This window comes from Prionailurus viverrinus, chromosome C1 (genome assembly GCF_022837055.1).
Source record: "Prionailurus viverrinus isolate Anna chromosome C1, UM_Priviv_1.0, whole genome shotgun sequence".
NCBI classification, from domain to species: Eukaryota; Metazoa; Chordata; class Mammalia; order Carnivora; family Felidae; genus Prionailurus; species Prionailurus viverrinus.
In genome coordinates, this window is record NC_062568.1 from 162,197,214 (window position 1) to 162,221,259 (window position 24,046).

Genomic DNA, 24,046 nt, shown 5'->3' on the forward strand with positions numbered 1-24,046 from the left:
CTCTGTCTCCCCCTCTCTCTGCCCCTCCCATGCTCATACTCTGTCTCTCTCTGTCTCTCAATAATGAATAAATGTTAAAAAAAATAATAATGCCATTTACAATAGTTCATAAAGATAAAATATTTAGGGATACCTGGTGGCTCAGTCGGTTAAGCACCCGACTTCAGCTCAGGTCATGATTTCATGGTTTTGTGAGTTCAAGCCCTGTGTTGGGCTCTGTGCTGACAGAGCCTGGAGCCTTCTTCAGATACTGTATCTCCCTCTCTCTCTGCCCCTTCCCTGCTCATGCTATGTTTCTCTCTCAAAAATGAACATCAAAAAAAATTTTTTAGTAAAATAAAATAAAATATTTAGATGTAAATCCCATAGAGGATGTACAGGATTTGTCAGCCAAAAACTATAAAACTATTTTCTTTAAACGAAATAAAAGAAAACCTAAATAAATGGAGAAATATACCATGTTCATGGATTGTAACCAACACAATAAACATGTCAATTCCCCAAAATGACCACTATATTTAACACAATATAGATCAAAATCCCAGCAAGAATTTTTGTAGATATAGACAGCTGCTTCTAAAAGTCATTTAGGAGGCACCTGGGTGGCTCAGTGGTTAAGGGTACAACATCAGCTCAGGTCATAATCTCATGGATTGTCAGCTCAAGCCTTGAGCTTTGTGCTGGTGGTATAGAGCTTCTTGGGATTCTTTCTCCCTCTCTCTGCCCTACCCTCTCTCATGATAAATAAACTTAAAAAAAAAATTCATTTGGAAAGGGAAAGAAACTAGAACAGTTAAGACCATTTTGAAAACGAACAAGAAGATTGGAGGAATCATATTACCTGACTACAGATTTACCATATGTAAAGCTACATAATGAAGACAGTGTAGTAATGGTGAAGAGAAAGACACATAGATCAGTAAGACAAAATAGAGTCCAGAAATATACCCACACAAATATATGGGTCTATATCTTCAGTTGATTTTCAACAAATGCACAAGAGCAATTTAAAGGAGAAAGAGGGGCACCTGGGTAGCTTAGTCTCTTAAGCATCTGACTTTGGCTGAGGTCATGATCTCATGGTTTGCTGACAGCATGGAGCCTGCTGAGGATTCTCTCTCGGCCTCTCTTTCTGCCCCTCCCCCACTTGTGCTCACTCTCTCTCTCTCTCTCTCTCTCTCTCTCTCTCAAAGTAAATAAACTTAAAAAAAGTTTTTAAAAAGGAGAAAGAACAATCTTTTTTAGCAAATGGTACTAGGACCACTGACCTCCATATGAAAACAAAAAATGAACCTCAACCTAAACTTCATAACTAATACAAAAATTAACTCCAACTAGATCATAGATATAAATGCACCAAGTAAAACTATATAACTTATAAAATAGAAAATTTTTTCACATAGGGCTAGGCAACAACTTCTTAGACTTGCCACCAAACACATGATCCAATAAAGAAAAAAACTGATAAGCTGGACTTCATCCAAATTAAAAACTTTGCTCTCCATATGATACAGTTAAGAGAATGAAAAGAGGGACACCTGGGAGGTTTAGTTGGTTAAGCATCTGACTTCAGTTCAGATCACGATCTCACAGTTCATGAGATTGAGTCCCATGTCAGGCTCTGCGCTGTCAGTGCCTGAGATTCTCTCTCCCCACTCTATCTTTCCCCTGCTTGCATGCACACGCTCTGTCTCTCAAAATAAATAAACTTAAAAACAAGAGAGTGGGGGCGCCTGGGTGGCGCAGTCGGTTAAGCGTCCGACTTCAGCCAGGTCACGATCTCCTGGTCCGTGAGTTCAAGCCCCACGTCAGGCTCTGGGCTGATGGCTCGGAGCCTGGAGCCTGTTTCCGATTCTGTGTCTCCCTCTCTCTCTGCCCCTCCCCCGTTCATGCTCTGTCTCTCTCTGTCCCAAAAATAAATAAACGTTGAAAAAAAAAATTTTTTTTTAAAAAAACAAAAGAGAGTGAATGAAAAGATAAGCTACAGACTCAGAGAAAAATTTTGCAATTCACATCTCCAACAAAAGATGTATCCAGAATTTATAAAAAAAAAAAAAAAAGCTTCAAATCTCAAAAGAAAACCCCGTTTAAATGGCCAAAAGCCTTGAAGAGATGCCTCACTGAAGAGGATATATACAGATGGTAACTAAGCATATGAAAAGTTGCTCAGCATCATAAACCCTTAAGGAAATGCAAAGTAAAACTACTATGAGATACTACTGCATGTTTTTTAGAATGTCTAAAATACAAAATACTGACCATATCAAGTTCTGAGGAGGATGCAGAGCAACTGAAACTCTCATACATTGTTTATGGAAATGCATAATGGTACAACCACTCTGTAAAACACATTGGCAGTTTCTTAAAAAGCCAAACATACAGTTACCATATGACCCAGCAATCTCACCTCTTCCTATCTATCCTAGAGAAATGAAAAATTATGTTCACACAAAAGAACCCGTGTATGAATGTTTATAGCAGCTCAATTAATACTGCCCCAAACTGGAAACGGCCTAGGAAATAAACAAGCAAATTGTGGTACATCCATATAAAGAAATGCTACTCAGGGGTGCCCAGCTGGCTCAGTCAGTGGAACATGCAACTCTTGATCTTGGGGTCCTGAGTTCGCACCTCACATTGAGTGTAGAGGTTATTTTAAAAAAAAAGAAAGAAAGAAATACTAGGAACAAACTAATACATACAATTTGGATGATTCTCAAAGGAATTAGGCTGAGTGAAAGAATTCAGTCTCAAAAGGTTACAAACTGCAGGATCCCATTTACATGACATTCTCAAAAAGAGAAAACTATAGTAATAGAAAGATCAGTGGTTGCCAGGGGCTAGGTGTGTGTGTGTGTGTGTGTGTGTGTGTGTGTGTGTGTGTGTGTGTGTTTGGAAGGGGAAGGGGAGAAGGATGTGACCATAAGAAATAGTATAATGGCATCTTTTGGTGATGGAACTGTTTTGTATCCTGATTGTGGTAGTGGTGAAATGAATCTATAAATGTTTTAAATTAACAGAACCATACAACCTTGCTCTCCTCCCCCCAAAAGGTCAAATTTATTGTGTAGCTTTTTTTTAAAATATGAAGTGTTAAATGTTAACTAGACTTATTGTGCTGATCATTTTACAATAAATGCAAATACTGAATCATTATGCTGTACAAATGAAACTGATAGGTTTTGCATCAGTTATACCTCAATTAAAAAATACTTGAGTTGTAACACTAAAAGGCTGTGTCATCTTGACCAGCTATTTCCCTAACAAGTCTTATAATCCATCTGAACTAGGCTGTGCCAGTATTAGGAAGCAGTAGATACTACTTAAGTTTCTTAAATTCCCTAATTTATCTTTATTTTCCTTATTAAGAGAATGATGCCTGTGAAGGCAATTCACCCAAAGACTCAGAGAACCTCACCTGTAATAAATGTCCAGGCCTTTGCTTTCACAAGGAGGGCCATAGATAAAGAAAGTGAGCCTCTACCTCACTAGTTCTCAAAGTGTGGCTCATGAAACCCTGGTAGCCTAAACCTGTTTAGGGGGTCCACAAAGTTGAAACTATTTTTTAATGCAAGATGTTTTTTTTTTCCTTTTTACAGATGGTACAAAAGCAATGGTGGGTAAGACACTCTAGCATGAATCAGGATAGAGGCACCAGGCTACACTGTAAAAATTGTATTCTTCTTTGGCCCACACTTGGAACTTAAAAAAAAAAATGCCAGTTTCACTTTAAATCTCAACCCTTGGCTACATATTGTATTAATAAACTGCCCGATGAAGAGAATGAACCCAAATAGCACTTTTACTACATTCCTAAATACAATGAGTGTTTCAGGGGAAAGTCCTTATATGAATTGAAAGTTGAATGAACTATGGTTCAACCATTACGAGCTCATGGTTCATGAGTTCAAGCCCTGAGTCTTGGGATTCTCTCTCTCTCCCTCTCTCTGCCCCTCCCCCGCTCACTTGCATGCATGTGCACTCTCTTTCTCTCTCACAATAAACAAATTTTTTAAAAAAGTTGAATGAACTACCTTATTTACACCATTTTTACTTGAATAAAACAAGACAAAACAAAAAAGTCTCACAGGAAAAAAGTATTAGTTTTAAAATAGAAGTTCAAGAAGTAGAATAGTTTCTTCTGGACTGGAGAAAGGATTAAAGGCTTCATGAAGGATGAGGCATTTAAAAATGTATGTTAAAAGTACAGAGTATAATGCTTGTCGTAATCTATCTTTTCTGATAAAGAAGTGCTCTACACATATTTGGCACTCAAGGAGTATATGATTAACCTATTGCCTATGATATTAACACTAGAGACACAATTTAGGAAACTCTATGAAAAGTGAAAAACATGAGAAAATGCCTGAAATTTCTTCCTACCCCTTTTGAAATCTTCTCTTAACCCATCAAAGTTCATTTAAAGTTCTAGCACATTCCTGATTCTTCCAACCCACACTGGTCTTTTCAACTTGTCCAAACTTATTCTATCAAACTTGGTCTAATACCTTAGTGTAATACTTCTCTATATTTTAAAGTCCATGCCTCATTTCCTTTAATAGTTATTAAAAATGTGTTTTTATATTAAAAAATTTAGGGGCGCCTGGGTGGCTCAGTCGGTTGGGCGGCCGACTTCGGCTCAGGTCATGATCTCACGGTCAGTGAGTTCAAGCCCCGCGTCGGGCTCTGTGCTGACGGCTGGGAGCCTGGAGCCTGTTTCAGATTCTGTGTCTCCCTCTCTCTGACCCTCCCCCGTTCATGCTCTGTCTCTCTCTGTCTCAAAAATAAATAAATGTTAAAAAAATTAAAAAAAAAATTTAAAAACATTGCATTGCATGACTAAAAAGAAAGCACTACTTAGCTTCAAACTACGCGTCTTTTATTCCTTCAATCTACTGAGTCTTATGCCCCTAAAAATATTTGGGTAAGCCTTCCTTTCCTTTTCTGTTCTCATACCCTCTTCACTAGTTTATGCTTAATGATCAGTGCTTACTAATTTAAGAGTTAATATTATTCCTTAATAGGCTAACATGTAACACATTTTCTCAGCTCTTTCTTTTTCTGAGGTCAGAGATCATGTCTACTACTTCTCTATTATAACTAATGCAATATGGAATAGAAGTTTGCCAATTGGATATCCCTGTGTACCATTTTCCAGTCTAGTCATCTCCTAAATTTTTACTCCCTTTAAGAAAACAATTATTTCAAAAGCTAAATCCAATTTTTTGCAACAGAGGTTTAGAAAAAGGCACAGAGAAATTTGATTCTTAGTAATGCTGCATATTCATATTAAAGTTGCCAGAAAGCTTACAATGCTGGTATTCTATAGTAACTGGCACTATTATATGTTAACATTAGCCTCATTCAGATGATTGAACTTAAGGTGGCTTTGAATTTAAGTTGGTTGATCTTGTGTTAAATTGTAAAGGAAAGAATAAAGTTAAGAATATGTATAAAATGTTGGATATTTGTCAATTGTGTCTCAAAGAAATTGAAAAATATTTTTCTTAATTTTGGGGGAATGGAACCATACCTCTAACCCCTTTCTAATATGTAGGTCTTCTTTTTAACATTAATATGTATCTTTAGAACTGTCATTATTTTAAAAAATTGAGAAACTCTTTTTACTTTTTTTTTTAAGTTGGCTTCATGCCTAACATGGGCTTGAACACACAACGCTGAGATCAAGAGTCACATGCTCTACCAACTGAGCCAACCAGGTGCCCCCAGAACCTATTTTTAAAGTACAAATTGATGGGGCGCCTGGGTGGCTCAGTCGGTTAAGCGTCCGACTTCGGCTCAGGTGGTGATCTCGCAGTCTGTGGGTTCGAGCCCTACGTCAGGCTCTGTGCTGACAGCTCAGAGCCTGGAGCCTGTTTCAGATTCTGTGTCTCCCTCTCTCTGACCCTCCCCCGTTCATGCTCTGTCTCTCTCTATCTCACAAATAAATAAAGGTTAAAAAAAATTAAAAAAAAAATTAAAGTACAAATTGACTTTGGTCAAATATCACAAATGAAGGCAGCTTGTGAATTATTCATAATAACTGAGAATGCCTGTTCTTCATCTTCCTTAGACAAAACTAACCACAGTTAACAAGTACAGACACTTTTAAGCAGCCAAAATCCTTTACCCCCTAGACTTTTAGCAACCATTACTAGTCCTGGGCTCTAAACTGTCTCTCACATTAATTTTATCTACTTTCCCTAAATCATTTCCATGTTTCTCCATGTTTGCCATGTTTCTCCTCTAACCACTAAGCAGGTTTTTTTTTCTCACCCCCAAATCAAGCTAGGCTGAGTATCAAAGATAGGCTTTACTGTACTAGATAAAGCTAGCAAGACCATCTTAATATGTCCTTATACTTGAACTTCATGAGGAAGTGAGTCAGTACCTTTTTAGGAGCAGAAGACTTAGTATCCACTTTACAAGTTAGAAATAATTTTTATATATTCTCTAATAAGATAGGTGTATATGCCTGTTTATAGGTAAATCCTTAGTATACCATATATTTCACCAAAGCAATCTTAGAAGTCATAAAGGACTTAACCCAGTGCTGAGAAATATTATCAGTCAGTCTGTCTCTCTCTCTCATTCTATCTAATGAAGAATATGAATAATAAATAATATGCTCACCCTCTGGTGGCTAAAATCAGAAATGTATTTTCATTTTCCTGGATTGTATCCAAAATATGATTAGTGCGGTGTATTAAATTTCTGCATCATATTTGACCTACACCAAAAATAGATCTAAAAGAAAACTGCTGGTTTCACAAGAAAACAGGTTTACTAGAATATCTAATGAAATATCAACAAAATATTAAATGTAGTTTTCATCTGTTAATGACATGAAAAACAAAATCTGGGTAAATGGAATTTAATAGTAAGGAGACATTTTCCTATGTGTCTATTTTTAATTTACAAATAGTCCTAATAATTAGGAAAAATTCATACCACAGGTTAAGTTTAATTTTCTGCCCACTTTACTCAACTGTCCAGCAGATATTTATTACATATCTATTATGGTTCCACGATATATGCTGGAATTGTTAACTCCCTGCTTTCAGCCTAGTGAGGGTAAAATAAACAGTAATTCCTGTACAGTATGATGAGTACTACAACAAAGAGTGAGCATGCGGTTTTAGGGCTACCAAAGCAGTCCTGGTCAGGGAGTAATCAGTGAAAGATTTTTAGAAAAAGTGACATATTCACTGAGACCTGAAGGAAGAAGAGGGAGTAGAGAAACAATTATTATTTGTAGGCAGAAAGGCCTGAGGTGAGAGAGAATGTGGAAAGTGGGAAAGGCTACAGTATGCGTAAAAAAACAAGCCTAAAAAGAAATGCAGAGGTGGGAAGAAAATCTGAAGAATGCCAAAGAGAAGACTTTAAAATATCTACTAGATTTAGTGAACAGGAAGTTACTGATATCCTTGGGGGAACAATCACTAGTTGAATTAACTGGAAAGAATGAAAGCCAAGGAAGTGGGCACAGCAGGGACGCCTGGGTGGCTCAGTCAGTTAAGTGTCCGACTTCAGCTCAGGTCAGGATCTCACAGTTCCTGAATTCAAGCCCCGCATCAGGCTCTGTGCTGACAGCCTAGAGCCTGGAGCCTGCTTCAGATTCTGTCTCCCTGTCTCTGCCCCTCCCCTGCTCATGCTTTGTCTTTCTCTCAAAAATAAAAAAACATTTAAAAAAAAAAAGTGGGCATAGCAAATGTGGGCAATTGTTTCAAGTCCTTTCGCTGAGAAGGGGAAGACAGAAATGATAGGGATAGGGAATGAGATGAAGAGTCTAAATAATAATGGGGAAAAGTCAATATTGAGGGAGTGTTTGTAGGTAAAATTCAAGGGAGCCAATACTAAGGAGACAAGCAGGAATGGGACTTAGAACACAGGAGAGATCTGAAGCATCTAGAGGTCTTCTTGGTGAGCAGGATCCTTGTGCTTTTTAAATGGAATCACATGCAAGGTTACCTCTAAAAATAATACGGTCATCTGTGCAAAACTACCCTAAAAAGTTTTTTTTCTTCCACTATAACAAGTGAGTAATGAGAAGGGGTAAAAAAAAAAAATGCTTAATATGTCTAAGTGGAGACAGTGGTGGAAGATAAAACTTTCCTGCAACTCAGTACTTTATGAAATGGAATATATAGTTTACTGGATTTAGTAAAATGCTTTCACACTGCATTTCTTTTTAGCCACATCATCTGAACAATGCAAACTGCTACATAATGACAACCTGGTTTACAAGTGTCTAAATCAAGGGCCAAAAATCCAAATGACATTTAACAATGGGCTAGCATGTACTGGGTGCAAAACTAATATACTGCCATACTGGTATTCCTATTTAAAAGCTGACACTAGCTGTCAAAGTATTGTTACTGTTATGGTTATAGAGTTCTTAATTACTTAATATATTTTTTTCTTGCACTGTACTAGTCTTCATTAAATGCTATTTAGATTTAAGTCCTATTATTTTTAAACACATTTAATTAAAAGCAATCCGTAAGTAAACTCATAAAAAATTATCTGCTGTCAGAACAAAATACAGTAGACCCTTGAACAACATGGGTTAGGGGTAATGACCCCCTGCAGTCGAAAATTCATGTATAACTTTTAACTCCCCAAAACTTAACTACTAATGGCCTACTGCTGACTAGAGCCTTACTAATAACATAAACAATTAACACATACTTTGTATGTTATATGTATCATATAACTCTCTTCTTACAATGTTAGTGAGAGAAAAGAAAATGTTATCAAGAAAATCATAAGGAAAATACATTTACAATACTGTAGTGTAAAAAAATCTGCACACTTAAGTGGACTTACACAGTTTAAACCCATGTTGAAGGATCAACTGTACTCCTACCACTGTGATTAGATTTTGGCTTTTTTTTTTTTAATTTCTTTTTAATGTTTATTTATTTTTGAGACAGAGAGAGACAGAGCATGAATGGGGGAGGGCCAGAGAGAGAGGGAGACACAGAATCCAAAGCAGGCTCCAGGCTCTGAGCTGTCAGCACAGAGCCCGACGCGGGGCTCAAACCCACGGACAGCAAGATCATGACCTGAGCTGAAGTCAGATGCTCAACCGACTGAGCCACCCAGGCGCCCCTAGATTTTGGCTTTTTAATATAAAAAATGAATTTCTCCAAATTTTGCTTTGACTATATTTTCTTTCTTTCTTTTTTTAATGTTTATTTTTGAGAGACAGAGTGCAAGCAGGGGAGGGGCAGAGAGAAAGGGAGACAGAATCTGAAGCAGGCTCTAAGTTCTGAACTGTCAGCACAGAGCCTGAAGCGGGGCTCGAACTCACAAACCGCGAGATCATGACCTGGGCTGAAGTCGGACGCCCAACCGACTGAGCCACCCAGGTGCCCTTGCTTTAACGATATTTTCTGATTGGAAAACTAAATATATAATTAAATGACTATTTCTGCATTTGCATTTTCTTTTTTTTTTTTTCCTTTTAAGATTGCATTAGTGTGGTCACAAGTTTGACATCTACAGTATATTGATAACATAACTGAATACAATGTTAAGTAAATTACATAATTGTGGCAAGTTTTAAAATGTCAACTCTGAGTGATCATGCATTTCTTGCGCATCTGCATCTGAACCACCAACTGCACAACTCAATCTTTGCTTATCTTCACTGGGAATATATGCCTCAGTGAGGTCAGAGACAGAAGATATGTGTCTTTTTGTAGACCCAGATTATCAAGAGCAACAGTGTAGAACTCAGGTATTCCATGGAACATGGTGGCAACACTGGGTTTTGCTTTGGATCAAATAAAAAATGCAATTATTGACTATCGCTTGTGCGAGCCACCTGATGCCCCAAGTTTTGGGTTAGCACAGAGTATTTTCATATCCCCGCATAAGGCCAGCAGGCAGTTTCTATATACACTCAGTTCCTTCCCAGGGGAAAAGTTTAGAACTAGAGATTTGTAGTCTTCCAATATGCATCAGTGACATACAGCTGGAACCAAGATGGGACTCATAGCAACATCTTTATCAAAGGTATTGAGGGGTAGTAGAATATGCCACCCCAGAATGTGCCACTTTAACATGTGGGTTGTTTTGAGTTGAAAGCAATTAAGAGCCAACTGACTTGGGAAAAGCTTATTACCTCACCCTTAACTGCCTAAAAGAATTTAGATAGTCGGCCTGTACCAGGAAGAAAGTTATTACTAGAGATAATTTTTTAAGTCAGAAAGACTTATCTGCACAGTGTGGCAGATGTTTGTTTACCAGACATTCACTCTTCTCATCTTCCTGTGAATCGTCTTCCTCCCCTTTGAAGCCCAGACTCCTATCCTCTCTCCTTTGCTCAGGATGGTATATAAGCCTCAACTGGCTGACTGTCTATGAGTCTCATGTCTTTGTGGGGCTCCCATATGCACACAATTAAACTTCTTTTACTCCTGTTAATCTGCCTTATGTCTATTTAATTATTAGAACAGCCAATGAAATCTAGAAAGCAAGGCTGACACTTGATTCCTGGACCTGTTTTGAAAGCAGAAGCAGGACTATAGTTGTATTTGTTGTATTATTAACTTAGCTCCACATTCTGTTTTGATCCCTACTTATGTTTTATGCATCCTTTAACCTCATGCACAATCAGTCATTAACTTTGCCTTTTCTGCCCTACTCCCTGTTTACCCACTGATTGTAAAAACCTAATGGGGACTGGACAGTAACATTTGTCTTGAAATTATATGATGTATCTGATTGTACCAGGTCTCAAACGACACCTCATTGTCTGGAAGAATGCACACCTCCAGACGGTTTCGAGGCCCCTCACTTCATGATTTCAAGAAACTCCTCACACTCCTCTCATATATTCATTTCCTTTCCCAAATACATATAAGCTGTCCCTATGCTCAAGAGAGCAAGGCAGCTTTGCGGATGATCCCCAGCCTTTTTGTTGGGCTGCTCTTCTGATAATAAAGGTTTCTTTACTTAAAAACTGGTGTCTCAGACATTGGCTTACTGTGCATAGGGTGTGGGGATAAGTTTGGGTTTAGGAACAAAAGGAAGAGGGAAAAAATTTTCCTCCCTTTGTTCGGTAACAAATGTAAGAAGGGAAAAATCTTCCTCAGCAACAACCCGAATGCCTTCAGCCACCACTTCTTTAAGGAGTCCAGGAATACAATATCCTTTTGTATGAAGAAAGCTTAAATTCCATACAGATATCACAAGATATTATGCATGCCCTAATCCAGCAAAATGTCTATTACCACAAACATGGACTGAAACACAAATATCTTAGTGTGGTTTCCCATCTCCTAGATGGCTAAGGCTCCAAGTTCTCTGAGTTAATGCCACTAATACTACATTCTGATCTGTCTCATCTTACAAATAACTTTTGGCAAGATGATACAAAAACAGATTGTATAGCTGAAGAAACTGCATTATTTAGGGCACCAGTAGTATATGTGCATGACCTTTGACATCTAAGAGGATTATCAGTTTACGGTTCAGGTTAGAGATCCTGTCTTCAGGGAAATAGTTCCTGAATCTGTGATTTGCTACAGAATTAAGCTTTCTCATTTGTTCAAATGTGAAATCACTCATCAGCCACTACCATCAGTTGTCATATCTACTGTGCTACAGTGCATTAAGACAAGAGTCCCCTCAGAGGTAAATTCAACATCCAATCCCAGGCCTGTTCCTCTGATCTTACCTGCCTGCTGAATGACCACAAGTATGGGTGATGGTGGAACAGCTTCCGGGGTCTGAATACCTACAGGCCCACAGAGGTTTGGAGGAGGCAGTATCAGCTCAAAGCTGAAAGGTGCAACAGGAGGTAGAGGCTGCTGGTGGAGAGGCAGGTTTTGAAGGGGCTGTGTGTCACTAGCAGCAGCAGCAGAAGGAGGAAAGAGAAGGGGCCAAGGCCACCCCCTGGTCCTCCCACAGCCACATGCCTGTGATCACAGTGGCATGGACAGGAGTCTGTGACCTGTCAGGCTTCTGGGACAGAACAGTGAGAATCCAGGGTGAGAGTCAAGGGCATTAGCTGCAGTTGGCCCTTAACATTTTCTTTGAGGGTTTTTGTGTGTTTGTTTGTTTGTTTTGATGAGTGAGATTAAACCAAAAGTATACAGGATTTTGTAGAATTCACTATTACTTTTTAAAAGCTTACCTATAATTTTACTTTGATTGACTATTGGTAAGTGAAATGTGCCCAGATTTCCCATTAAATTGATAAGAAAGCCCCATATTAAAAACATTATTATTTATATTTTATATTTATTTATATTTTAATAATAAAGTATATAACACGGGCATAAAATATAAATACATACAAATTAAATAGATTATTGTTTATATACATCAGTTAAATTGATCAGCATTTAGTTGATCAACAAATAAAGACTAAACCTGAAATAATTCTTAGCCTGACAGTCTCTAATAGAAAGCAATATTTAAGATATAAGGGAATACACACAATAATATATCCATTCTTGTCGTTCATTCACAGGCATTACATGTTGACAAACCTGCATATAAAAATAGAAAAATTTTACTTTCCTTTTACATATTATTATTTTTAACTAATTTTTAAACAAGATAAGATTTCTAGACCCTATGTAAAAAATATCCCTGTGAAGATAAACTTCTGTAACATTTGTCCTTAGCAGGGACCTACAATCTATGATCTGATGTCTAACAGGATAATCCAGTCTAAATTCTACTAAAATATAATAGTTGATAGTTGGTATGTATAAATGTGGGTAAAGAGGAGTGATAGAGGAGTAAGTACCCCTTTTTCACTAAGCATAGAGCATTTTCTAAACCCTTCATTGGGATTCTGTAGAATCTCTCTTTATTTGGTTCTAAAGTGTTTTTGGATGTCACGGACAGAATGGAGGAAGAAAGGAAAGTAATAGAAGGCTTTTTCCTTTTTCCCTTTACTAGACCAGTTTCAGGGTCCCTGTCTTTGACCCCCTGGCTAAATTAGAAACCCATGGTTCTGCTAACACCAGAAACTATGACTGTTCCTGGCTCTTGACTTAGATGGCTATCTAAAACTTAGAGGCATTTTCTCTTTCAGGTTACGTTAGAAAATCTTAATAATGTACATAAAAATACTTTATATTAGGGGCGCCTGGGTGGCGCAGTCGGTTAAGCGTCCGACTTCAGCCAGGTCACGATCTTGCGGTCCGTGAGTTCGAGCCCCGCGTCAGGCTCTGGGCTGATGGCTCAGAGCCTGGAGCCTGTTTCCGATTCTGTGTCTCCCTGTCTCTCTGCCCCTCCCCCGTTCATGCTCTGTCTCTCTCTGTCCCAAAAATAAATAAACATTGAAAAAAAAAATTAAAAAAAAATACTTTATATTATAAAATTCCCATTTACTATAAACACCACTTTATATTTCTATATGATGTTACAAAGTGCTTTCATGTACATCATTTTATTTTCATCTTTACATTAACCTCCTAAAGAACCTAAAGCTGGTAATACTATGTTAATTTTACATTTAAAGGGGCAGGAACAGAGAGGTTAACTGAATCTCCCATAATCACCCAACCAAACAGTGAGAACTGGACTAAAACCAAAATCTCCTTACTCGCAATATAGGATGATAATAATATAATATCGTACTTAAAATAATTTTAGACTTTATTTCATATTTCCACTTATTCATAGTATTAATAGCAAAAATGGTTTTTTTAATTGATAAAACAAAAGGTTTAATTAGAAAACAATGCATTACCATTGTAGACTTTGGCGCCACTTCTACTGCAAATATGTTGAGTCCTCTGTTGTTTACGCAGTTTTTACTTAGTTCGTTGTTGATGTGAATAATCACTTTATTATCTGACTATAAAAAAAATTTCATAAGTTGCTAGTCTTTAATAATACAAACAAAATGATTATTACAAAACACTTTGTAAGTCTTGTGAAAGAGGTGTTCGCAGGATTCTGTAGAAACATAGAAGATGTTATAGAAACACAGAAACATTAGCTCAGTCTGGGCTAGAAAGGAATACGTTACCGAAGAAGTGATACTTGAGATAATAGGTCACAGATAATAGACAGCCTTTAGGATAGAGAGGAAGCAAGAGAAAGCAGTATGAAGCTGATGAATGAAAAGAAATGTAGGAGCCAGTGTTCCCCTGCTAAAGAAGCTACGAGCACTCCCTAATGACCACAAAGGGGCAATATAACATTAGCCTACCGGATTCATTTCTCAGCCCTATTACTCAGCATGTGACCTTCTCCAAGTTATTGAATGCCCCCATGCTTCAGTTTCCTTGTGTGTAAAATGCAGATAGTACTTAACTCATTGGGTTGTTGTGAAAAGTAAACACATTAATAAATGTAAAGTGCCTGGCAAATAGGAAGTTCTAAAATATTATTACATCATTTTGGTGAAGGGAAGTTTAATTTTCCTTTAGGGAAAGGAAGGAAATGCAGGGCTAAGAAATGATAGGTAGCTGCAGAACAGAGCAACTGTGATAAGGCAGTGACTCCCGTCGACCCTTTTAATTCTAGTAAAACATAGAGGGCGGAAAGGAAGGCACACTCCTTTCTTTTAGGAATCACCCTCCAAAGCTTTATGATCCACTTGAAGACAGGAATCTCTGGCTGGGGACCCTGGCTATTTTGGTCAAGTCCAACTCCTCTACCTCATTTTCAAGATAATATATATGATCTGGACCCATCCTACTTATGCTATTTACCTTCATATTACTCCACTAAGTAAAGTTCTCTGTTTCCGCATAGCGAATATTCTCACTCTTTCCTCTATATCTCACATTAACCCTCTCACGTGTTACTCCTTACACTGTCTCTGCTACTAACAGCTGTGTGCGTCTCTGCATCTCTAATCCTAGTTTGTCTCCAAATCCCACACCACAGTCCCCTTCCCCCTCATTACAGGTCCTTCCCCAACTTTGATAGTCCAAACTAACATCAACTACAAGAGATGCAGATACAGTAAAACTATTACACATATAAACAGTATAATTTAACATTTAATTTTCACGCATCTCTTTCAAGAGTATAGAGTTTGTCTTCCCAACTGGCCCATAAACTCTTTGAAACCAGAGACCATATTACACTTCTAGAGGCTTCTATTGTGACTAGAAGAGTTAGTTACATAATATAGACTCACACTGACTCAATACTCAGCCAAACCTTAAGCACTTTAAGGAATTTATGGCAGGCAGAAAAATAACGTCTCACCCAGGAACTAAAAAGAAATAAGCCAACAGTCCTAAGAATCCAGCCATCTTGAGTAAGGTTTTATGAAAATTTACGTTTCTAGAAAACTGGGTATCTCTAAGCATTTATGCATGTATTCCCTAACCTGCAATATCAGTAGTAGGAGGGATACTACTAGTATCAGTAGTAGGAGGGATCAGTAGTAGGAGGGTAGCCAAAGCTAGCAATAATTGGCTTGATAAAAATAGGTCCCAGACAATGGAATATATGAGATAAAATGATGATAGCCCATAAAATTTCTGAATTGCAAGGTATGTAAAACAAAGTTGGGCTAATTTTTTTCTTTATTTTGTTTATATTTCTTTAAAACTCAATGTCTGTTATTTAAAATTGTAGGTGTAGGGGCGCCTGGGTGGCTCAGTCGGTTAAGCGTCTGACTTCAGCTCAGGTCATGATCTCGCAGTCCGTGAGTTCAAGCCCCCCGTCAGGCTCTGTGCTGACTGCTCAGAGCCTGGAGCCTGTTTCAGATTCTGTGTCTCCCTCTCTCTCTGCCCCTCCCCTGTTCATGCTCTGTCTCTCTTTGTCTCAAAAATAAATGAACATTAAAAAAAATTTTTTTTTAATTGTAGGTGTGAAGATTTTTAGTAACAAACTAAATAAAATACTTTATACCCAGATTATACTCTTTCTTCAGAGATCTCCAGATATTTAATTTTCATAATATTTTAAGAGAAAAACAATTATCTCAAACTTTTAAAAATGCATAAAAATTATCATGCTTAGTTTGAATTAAAAACCTGAGAAGGAATAATTGCCCATTATAAATTTTGTTAATATAATGTGGTATTAATTGCTGTGCAAGAATAGAATAAGAAAGAAGATGGAACATACTAGTAAACATTGCAGTTCTAAGGAGAACCACCTCATAAATAATACCTTGTTTTCAATAACTGATGTTATCCAGGTGTCACGCTTATAAGTATGTACAATTATATTTTCATAACCATCCATTACTCTTGCATCACCTTTGTTAAGGACAGATTTACAAATGGCCTTCTCGAGTTGCCCACTGCATGCCTCCATATGGACAGCTTTAATTCTTGGCTTGCATTTGTCTGCATAGATATCAATGACAAATGGGCATGCCTGATATGAAAGAAAAAGTAAACGTTGTCTTAGCCTTTTGATAGAATTAAAAATAAATTATTTGTTATTAATATGTCTATCATATGATTTAAGAAGATGTACCCTCTAGCTTGTCCTCATATACTTTTAGAAGATTTTAGTACTATGAACTGAATAATTAAAAAGCAAGAAATTGTGATTTTTTTTTCACTAGGATATTAACTGATAATATTCACAGAAAAGGAAAGAAAACTATAATCTCAAGCAAATCTGTAATACCTCCTTTAAGCCACAGTACCACTCCTCCATTTGGTTTAAAGCTAATATATGTCATATTAGTTATTTAATTTCCTTTTCTAACTTTAAGGCTACAGAAAGAACTCATCAAATTTTTCTTGGTTTACTAAAACCATTCAAATAATGAGATTTCCAACAATCCTAAATCCTTTCCCAAATCTTAACCTGTAACTGATACTTTGGTGATTCTTTGTGACACCATACCTACTAATTTAACAGGGGGGATCAAATTATAGTTCATCTAGACATCAAATTTCATTATACATGATTCAAGAAAGTACCAAAGGTTTCCAGATCCCTATCAGCAAAATACTCTCCATATATATTCAAACCAACCAGAACATTCATAACACTACAGACTGATTCTTCCCAGGTCATCATAAACTTTTATTTTTTTCAAATATGAAAATGTTAGATCATCCTCTTGCTGTATTAACTCAGTAAAATAGCACACACCAAAGAATCACTGCATATTAAAGCTAATACCTTAACTAAATAGCCACCTTGTCTCAGAACAATTACAAGTATTAACTAAATCAGTCAAAACAACTTCAGGTCATACATGAGTCCTTTATGTTTTTATGTTATGTTATGTTATGTTATGTTATGTTATGTTATGTTATTTTATTTTCAGTATAGCTAACATACAGTGTCATTTTAGTTTCAGGTGTAAAATATCACGATTCACCAATTCCATATATCATCTAGTACTCATCACACAAGTGTCCTCCTTAATCCCCACCACCTATTTCATGCACCTTTCCCCACCTCCCCTCACATGAATCCTTTAAATCAAATGTTACCATATATAAAAATCCCTATCACTAATGGGAACCATCCAACATTTTTATACCAATTAATTCTGAATTGTTATTTTCTCCTTCTTGTATTACCATTTGCTTGTGTAACATTTTCAATCCAAAAATGCTGTAACCCTTACTGAACGAGGAGAATGTCTTCACTGTGATTCTGTAAATCAAAAGTATCCATGCCAAGAAGAGAATTTTTGGATGCTCCAGTACCAAATTCTGACTCAATATTGTTTGTTGAGGAGTCTTATATATATATTTTTTTAATTTTTTTTCAACGTTTTTAATTTATTTTTGGGACAGAGAGAGACAGAGCATGAACGGGGGAGGGGCAGAGAGAGAGGGAGACACAGAATCGGAAGCAGGCTCCAGGCTCCGAGCCATCAGCCCAGAGCCTGACGCGGGGCTCGAACTCACGGACCGCCAGATCGTGACCTGGCTGAAGTCGGACGCTTAACCGACTGCGCCACCCAGGCGCCCCGAGGAGTCTTATATTAATGAAAGAAATGAAAAACAATAACAGTAACAATAACTTGAAATACAGTAAGTTGCCTAGTATCTTTTGTAAAATCTGTATCCTTACCAGGAAATATGTTCAAATGATTAAACTGTGGCTCTAAGACATAAGAGAGTAAAATATATAAACTAATAGCTAGTACGCTTTTAGAAAAATTGACTTTTTAAAAATGCTATATAAAAAAAGAGGGATTTTCCCTCTCTGATCAAGTACCCTTTAAAAATGAGCAACAAGGGCATTTGTCTTAGTAGAGCATGCAACTCTTGATCCCAGAGTCATGAGTTCAAGTCCCACCCTGGTGCAGAGCTCACTTAAAAAACAAACAAACAAAAAAGGAACAATAAATACATTATTTGATACCTAAAATAATGGCCACAAAGGAAGAGACTCAATATAAAAGAAGTTTTATGGAAGCCAATATACTATATCATAGATACTATACAAGTACTTTAGAAGTACTATAGAAACACTTTAGAAATACTATAGAAATACTTTTAACAGGGGCGCCTGGGTGGCGCAGTCGGTTGAGCATCCGACTTCAGCCAGGTCACGATTTCGCGGTCCGGGAGTTCGAGCCCCGAGTCAGGCTCTGGGCTGATGGCTCAGAGCCTGGAGCCTGTTTCCGATTCTGTGTCTCCCTCTCTCTCTGCCCCTCCCCCGTTCATGCTCTGTCTCTCTCTGTCCCAAAAATAAATAAACGTTGAAAAAAAAAATTAAAAAAAAAAAGAAATACTTTTAACAGATCTGTATACCAAACAGACTCTTCTGACTAAAGTCCTTATATAAAATAAGAACAAAATAAAACAAATCCATTGAGAAGTTTAGGGATTCCATTGTAGATATGCAAAACCTGGCCTGCCAAATTCTGAAAGAAACACTGTGTCCTAAGAACCATGAGGATAAGATCTGGCAAAACCAGAATGGCCACCTGGACACTAGATAAAATCTTCCATGAAACAAGGCATTCCAATAGTGATAAACTGGCTATAATATCAATCATTGAGGAAAAACTTTCCTAAGAAAATGAAGGATGTGGTTATTCAATGTTTTATCTGTAACTAAATTAACCTGGAAAAATTATGGTACATGAACTGAGACTACACACCAAAAGACTCTTTAAGCATTTCCAAATTGATTTTATACAGTTGACTCTCTCTGGTTTATGGATATGTACTAATAATGTAGTACACTTATTTTCAGGATGGGTCAAAATATTTCACTGTTGAAAAGCCACCATCAGGGCACCTGACTGGCTCAGCTGGTAGAGCATGTATCTCTTGAAATCAGGGTTGTGAGCTTGAACTCCATATCTGGTGTAGAGATTACCTAAAAATAAAATCTTTAAAAAACAAAACAAAACAAACAACAAAGAAAACATCATTTTTTAAAAAGCCACAACCATCATGACCACCTAGGGCCTTCTAAATTATTGGTCCCATGACAAGGGACACATTTAACTGGAACAATTATTCATGGATTTAGATTAAGTAAAGGCTTGCTGCTGCTGCTGCTGCTGCTGCTGCTGCTGCTGCTGCTGCTTCTTCTTCTTCTTCTTCTTCTTCTTTTTTTTAAGGCTTGCTTCTTATTCAAAAACATTTTTGTCTTTATAATTCCCAAACCTCTGGGAAAGTGCAAAGAGCCTTAACAAAATTGGAAAGGTACATCCTTTAAAGATCCTAAAGTGCAACTCTCCAGAGAATCTCCAGAAGCAGACAGTGCACAGAATTAACTGCTAACCCACGAACCTTTGTACAACATATGACCACATTACGGAGCAGCTTCCTCTCATGACACTGGAACAAGATTCTTCTATGGGTTCCATTCTTCTTTGCACACTCTTATTTATTCATAGCTTTACTCTTTGTGGATTTAAGGCTATATATGTTTGATTTGGCCTATCATGTTTTCCTTATTAGCAGCAATAATTTGCCTAAGTCTAGGCTTTAAAGGAAAGAAATGTGTTTGAAGTATGAGAAATACAAAATGAAACACATACTATTTGTCACAACACCAAGAAACAACACACCCACAGTTCCACTAAGGACGATTACTTATGCAGCTACTATGTGGAAATCAGACTATTTAATGCTAACTCAGAATCAAAGTTAATTATTCTGTACAACTGTTAAGCCATTCCAAGGGCAAGATTCCTGAACACCCTCAACAGGTTATATTTCCTTACATATACCCACAAAAAATTAAAACCCTTCCTGGAAAAAGATTGCTGAAGACACGGATCCTATTCATAGCAGTTACATCATTCCAGATGGTCATCAAAAAAATTGTTCCTTCTTGTTGGCTGACATAGTAATTAATATAGCCTAACTGTTGGGGGCATGACAAACCAGTTTAAATTCTTTAACTCAAGCAGTTATGAATAATAAAAAAGCCTTGATTTTCTTTTGACCAGCCAGGGAGGAATCTGCACTGCTGCTAATACTTCTTGTAACTGGATTAACACTGCAAGTGAAATCACCTACAATGAATTAAAAGAGTTAATACAAAAGGTCATATACAAAGTAGATTTAAAGAGTCCTTGGGACTTTTCTTGGTCAAGCCTGGAAAACCTGGGGTTATGACTCTGGAGTGCTCTCTACTCCCTTCTTATAATACTTCTACTATACTTGTTTGCTTCAGAGTTTAAATGTTGTCTAGAGTCTTCAAATGCTTCTGTAGAAGTCGCTGTCCCAACAAATGACTTAAAGACAGAAACAGGATGAAACCATGATAAATGCAAAACTGAAAATCAGATCCCCACAGATGAAACCTCTTCAAAAAGAACCAACAATAGTGGTTGAGTGAATCTTTGAAAGTTTCTTCTACAACTTTAACTGAATGAAAATCAAAAGGGAAGGCTGGGAATTAAAAAGTGCTCACAAACTTAGGAAACAACTGACTCTTCTGTTGTCATGATAATGAGTAGTCATCAGAACTGGTTTTAAACCTGTTCAAAAGATCTAGAAAACCTCATCTCAATAAACACATTTTTGTAAGCCCACCAGTATCAGTTCCTCACTTTTGAAAGTCAAACAATCAAGGACTCGTGTGAATAAATAACACTGCTGAGTGCCAACCAATCAACAGTCTCACCTGAGTAACCATACTTCCTCAAAACCCTCCCCTAATAAATAAGAGGAACATTCTGCTCCACTTATAGTCGTGAAGACTATAACTGCTCCAGTTATAGTCGTGCAGGCTATAACTGACGAGCATACTCCCTTGTAGTAAATAATCAATTCATTTTTGTCTTTTTATTTGTTATTGAGAAGTGGTTTCTTATTCCTTTGACATTTTCACTATATATGTTTACCTTTTACATTTTCAATGGTGTTTCTGTATTACTTATTCAATAAATGAAGAATAAACTTTAAATTTAAAAAGCCTCATCTCAGGGATGCCTGGGCAGCTTAGTCGGTTAAACGTCTGACTCTTGATTTCGGTTCAGGTCATGACCTCAAGGTTTGTGAGATGGAGCCCCATGTCGGGCTCTGCATTGACAGCGTGGAACCTGCTTGGGATTCTCTCTCTCCCTCTCTCTCTCTGCTCCTCTCCCACTCATGAGCATGCTCTCTTGTTCTCTCTCTCTCTCTCAAAATAAACAAACTTAAAAAAGTTTTATCTGGGGCGCCTGGGTGGCGCAGTCGGTTAAGCGTCCAACTTCAGCCAGGTCATGATCTTGCGGTCCGTGAGTTCGAGCCCCGCGTCGGGCTCTGGGCTGATGGCTCAGAGCCTGGAGCCTGTTTCCGATTCTGTGTCTCCCTCTCTCTCTGCCCCTCCCCCGTTCATGCTCTGTCTCTCTCTGTCCCAAAAATAAATAAACGTTGAAAAAAAAAAAAAAAAAAAAAAAAAAGTTTTATCTAAGAAATACTTCTTGCCTATGGTTTCAAAAGTCAATGACATAAGTAAATGCAAAAAAATGTCTTAAATTGCTCTTAACTAATTTCTCTTATTGAGTGAAAGCATAGGGGTGCCTGGGTAGCTCAGTCGATTAAGCATCTGACTCTTGATTTTGGCTCAGGTCATGATCTCATGATTTATGAGATCAAGCCCCATACAAGGCTCTGCACTGATAGTGTGGAGCCTGCTTGGGATTCTCTCTGTGTACCTCCCCTGCTTGTGCTTGCTCTCTCTCTCAAAAATAAACATTAAAAAATAAAGTAAGATATAAAAAGTTATTGTAACTCTTAACCTCTTATTAATAAAAATGGCAAAAAAAATTATTCTCAGAACTTCTCAGAAAAGAGGTTTATGAGGGATTTTCAATGACGTCAAAGCTAGGAATTAAACCAAAGTCTCAATACACCCAAAATTTAAAGTGTGTTGAACCTAGTGTTACCCTCCTAAGTTGATTTATTTAGAGAAAGGACAGATATTATTTTTAAGAATATAAACAACAAATGTACTGTTACGTGATACATGACCTGAAACTCTTGAATTCTTTATTTTAAACCTGACACAAAATATAGACTTTAAGAAGTAAGGCCTCATTTTTATTATTTCTCCAGTTTACTGAAAGTCTTAATAATGATAGCTAACACATACACAGTGCTATACATTAGCCAAGAACCATCCCAAGTATTTTACAAATAATAACCCAAGGAGTATCTTTTATCAAAAGATCAGAATTCCAATTCTCATACAGACACGTCCCCCTTATTCTAAGATAGGCTTATTCTACTAGGACAAAGAGTTTCCCTATAGAAATGAGACTCCAGCAACTAAAATAGCCATCACCAATTAAAAAATAGAATTTTTTTAACCACCAAACCTTCCCCCCATATTATATGCTCAAACTCCTTTGTTCCTGAATTAGTTTTTTTTTTTTAATTTTGTTTTTCAACGTTTATTTATTTTTGGGACAGAGAGAGACAGAGCATGAACGGGGGAGGGGCAGAGAGAGAGGGAGACACAGAATCGGAAGCAGGCTCCAGGCTCTGAGCCATCAGCCCAGAGCCTGACGCGGGGCTCGAACTCCCGGACCGCGAGATCGTGACCTGGCTGAAGTCGGACGCTTAACCGACTGAGCCACCCAGGCGCCCCAGTTCCTGAATTATTTAAATACTGATAGTAACTAAATTTCAGGTAACAATGGGAACTTGCACAAACTAGCAGAAACACACCGGTGCAACCACAATTCATTCATATACTAAAGTTCAAGGATTTGAGTGCCCAATTCAAAAGTCAGGTGGTAGGAAAGTGTTCGTGGAGTAAAATACTATGTGTATTAACACCACTGCAAAACTTTCAGATTGCTTTACCTCTGTCAGTTCCAGAGCTTTATTGTAGCCCATTGAGTGTAGAGTTACCCAAAGGTCACGAGGATCTCCTTCTCGATCATTGGCTTCCATCAGATTGAGATCCATAAAGCCCTGTCTTGTTAGTTCATTCTTCTTTGTATCAAAATTGTCTGTTAAAGTAACCAAAAGTTTCTTTCTTACATAATTTTAAAACTCATACATTTAATAAAAGATCTATATTATTTTTCATAAATATTTTAATGGAAGCCTTATTTAATGGAAGCCTTATTTTTGGAACTTTCAAAAAAAAACGGAAGTTATAAATTGCAAATATATTCTGAAATTAGAGGAAATTGTAATTTTTCTGGGTAAGTCCCAAGCTACTTGCTTATTTAGAGTATATACTGATTTATATATTTTTAAAAATTAAAATGCTTCATATATGTTTATCCCTTAAAGCCAGCAGAACCTGGATGAATTTGATGTAACACCCCCCAAATTAATGGTGTTTCAAAGGGGAGATGTGGATGGTGCCAAATTTAAGGGGACTGCTATATGCCTAATTACTCTAATTTTAACCAAATTGTCCCTGGTCCTTAAAAATCTGTTAGATAATGGGGAACACTTTGGATTCTATGAATGTCCTAGACAAATAAATCTATTTTAATATTATTATTTAATAAATTTAATAAATCCATTTTAACATTGTAAGCAAAACTAAACTCACCTCAAAGTATCTATACATGTGTAATTCCTGAATTTGTCTATTATAGATAATAAATAGCTATTCATTATGGATTATATTCTGTTAACTGCCCAACAAGAAAGATTTTATTTTCTTGCTTCCAATTGTAATATATCCAAAGGAAATGGATACTCTTTATATG

At 37.1% G+C, this 24,046-nt stretch overlaps 1 protein-coding gene and 1 pseudogene across 3 annotated transcripts in view; both read right to left on the minus strand.

The window, feature by feature from the left end:
• Positions 1 to 10,961: 10,961 nt before the first annotated feature.
• LOC125171744 (glycerophosphodiester phosphodiesterase 1-like) lies at positions 10,962 to 11,928 on the minus strand (annotated as a pseudogene).
• A 307-nt stretch (positions 11,929 to 12,235) lies between these two features.
• Positions 12,236 to 24,046, minus strand: part of EFCAB7 (EF-hand calcium binding domain 7) — a 46,592-nt gene continuing 34,781 nt past the window's right edge. For 2 of the 3 annotated variants that reach the window (XM_047873800.1, XM_047873799.1), the window contains exons 11-14: positions 23,181 to 23,329; positions 16,111 to 16,320; positions 13,721 to 13,828; positions 12,236 to 12,506 (exon numbers count right to left, since the gene is read on the minus strand). In XM_047873800.1, the coding sequence (XP_047729756.1) occupies positions 12,432 to 12,506; positions 13,721 to 13,828; positions 16,111 to 16,320; positions 23,181 to 23,329 (542 nt within the window). In that variant the 3' untranslated portion in view covers positions 12,236 to 12,431. Of the gene's footprint in view, positions 12,507 to 13,720; positions 13,829 to 16,110; positions 16,321 to 19,027; positions 19,262 to 23,180; positions 23,330 to 24,046 lie in introns of those variants that run through there. The other variant, XR_007155233.1, reaches the window with a different exon arrangement.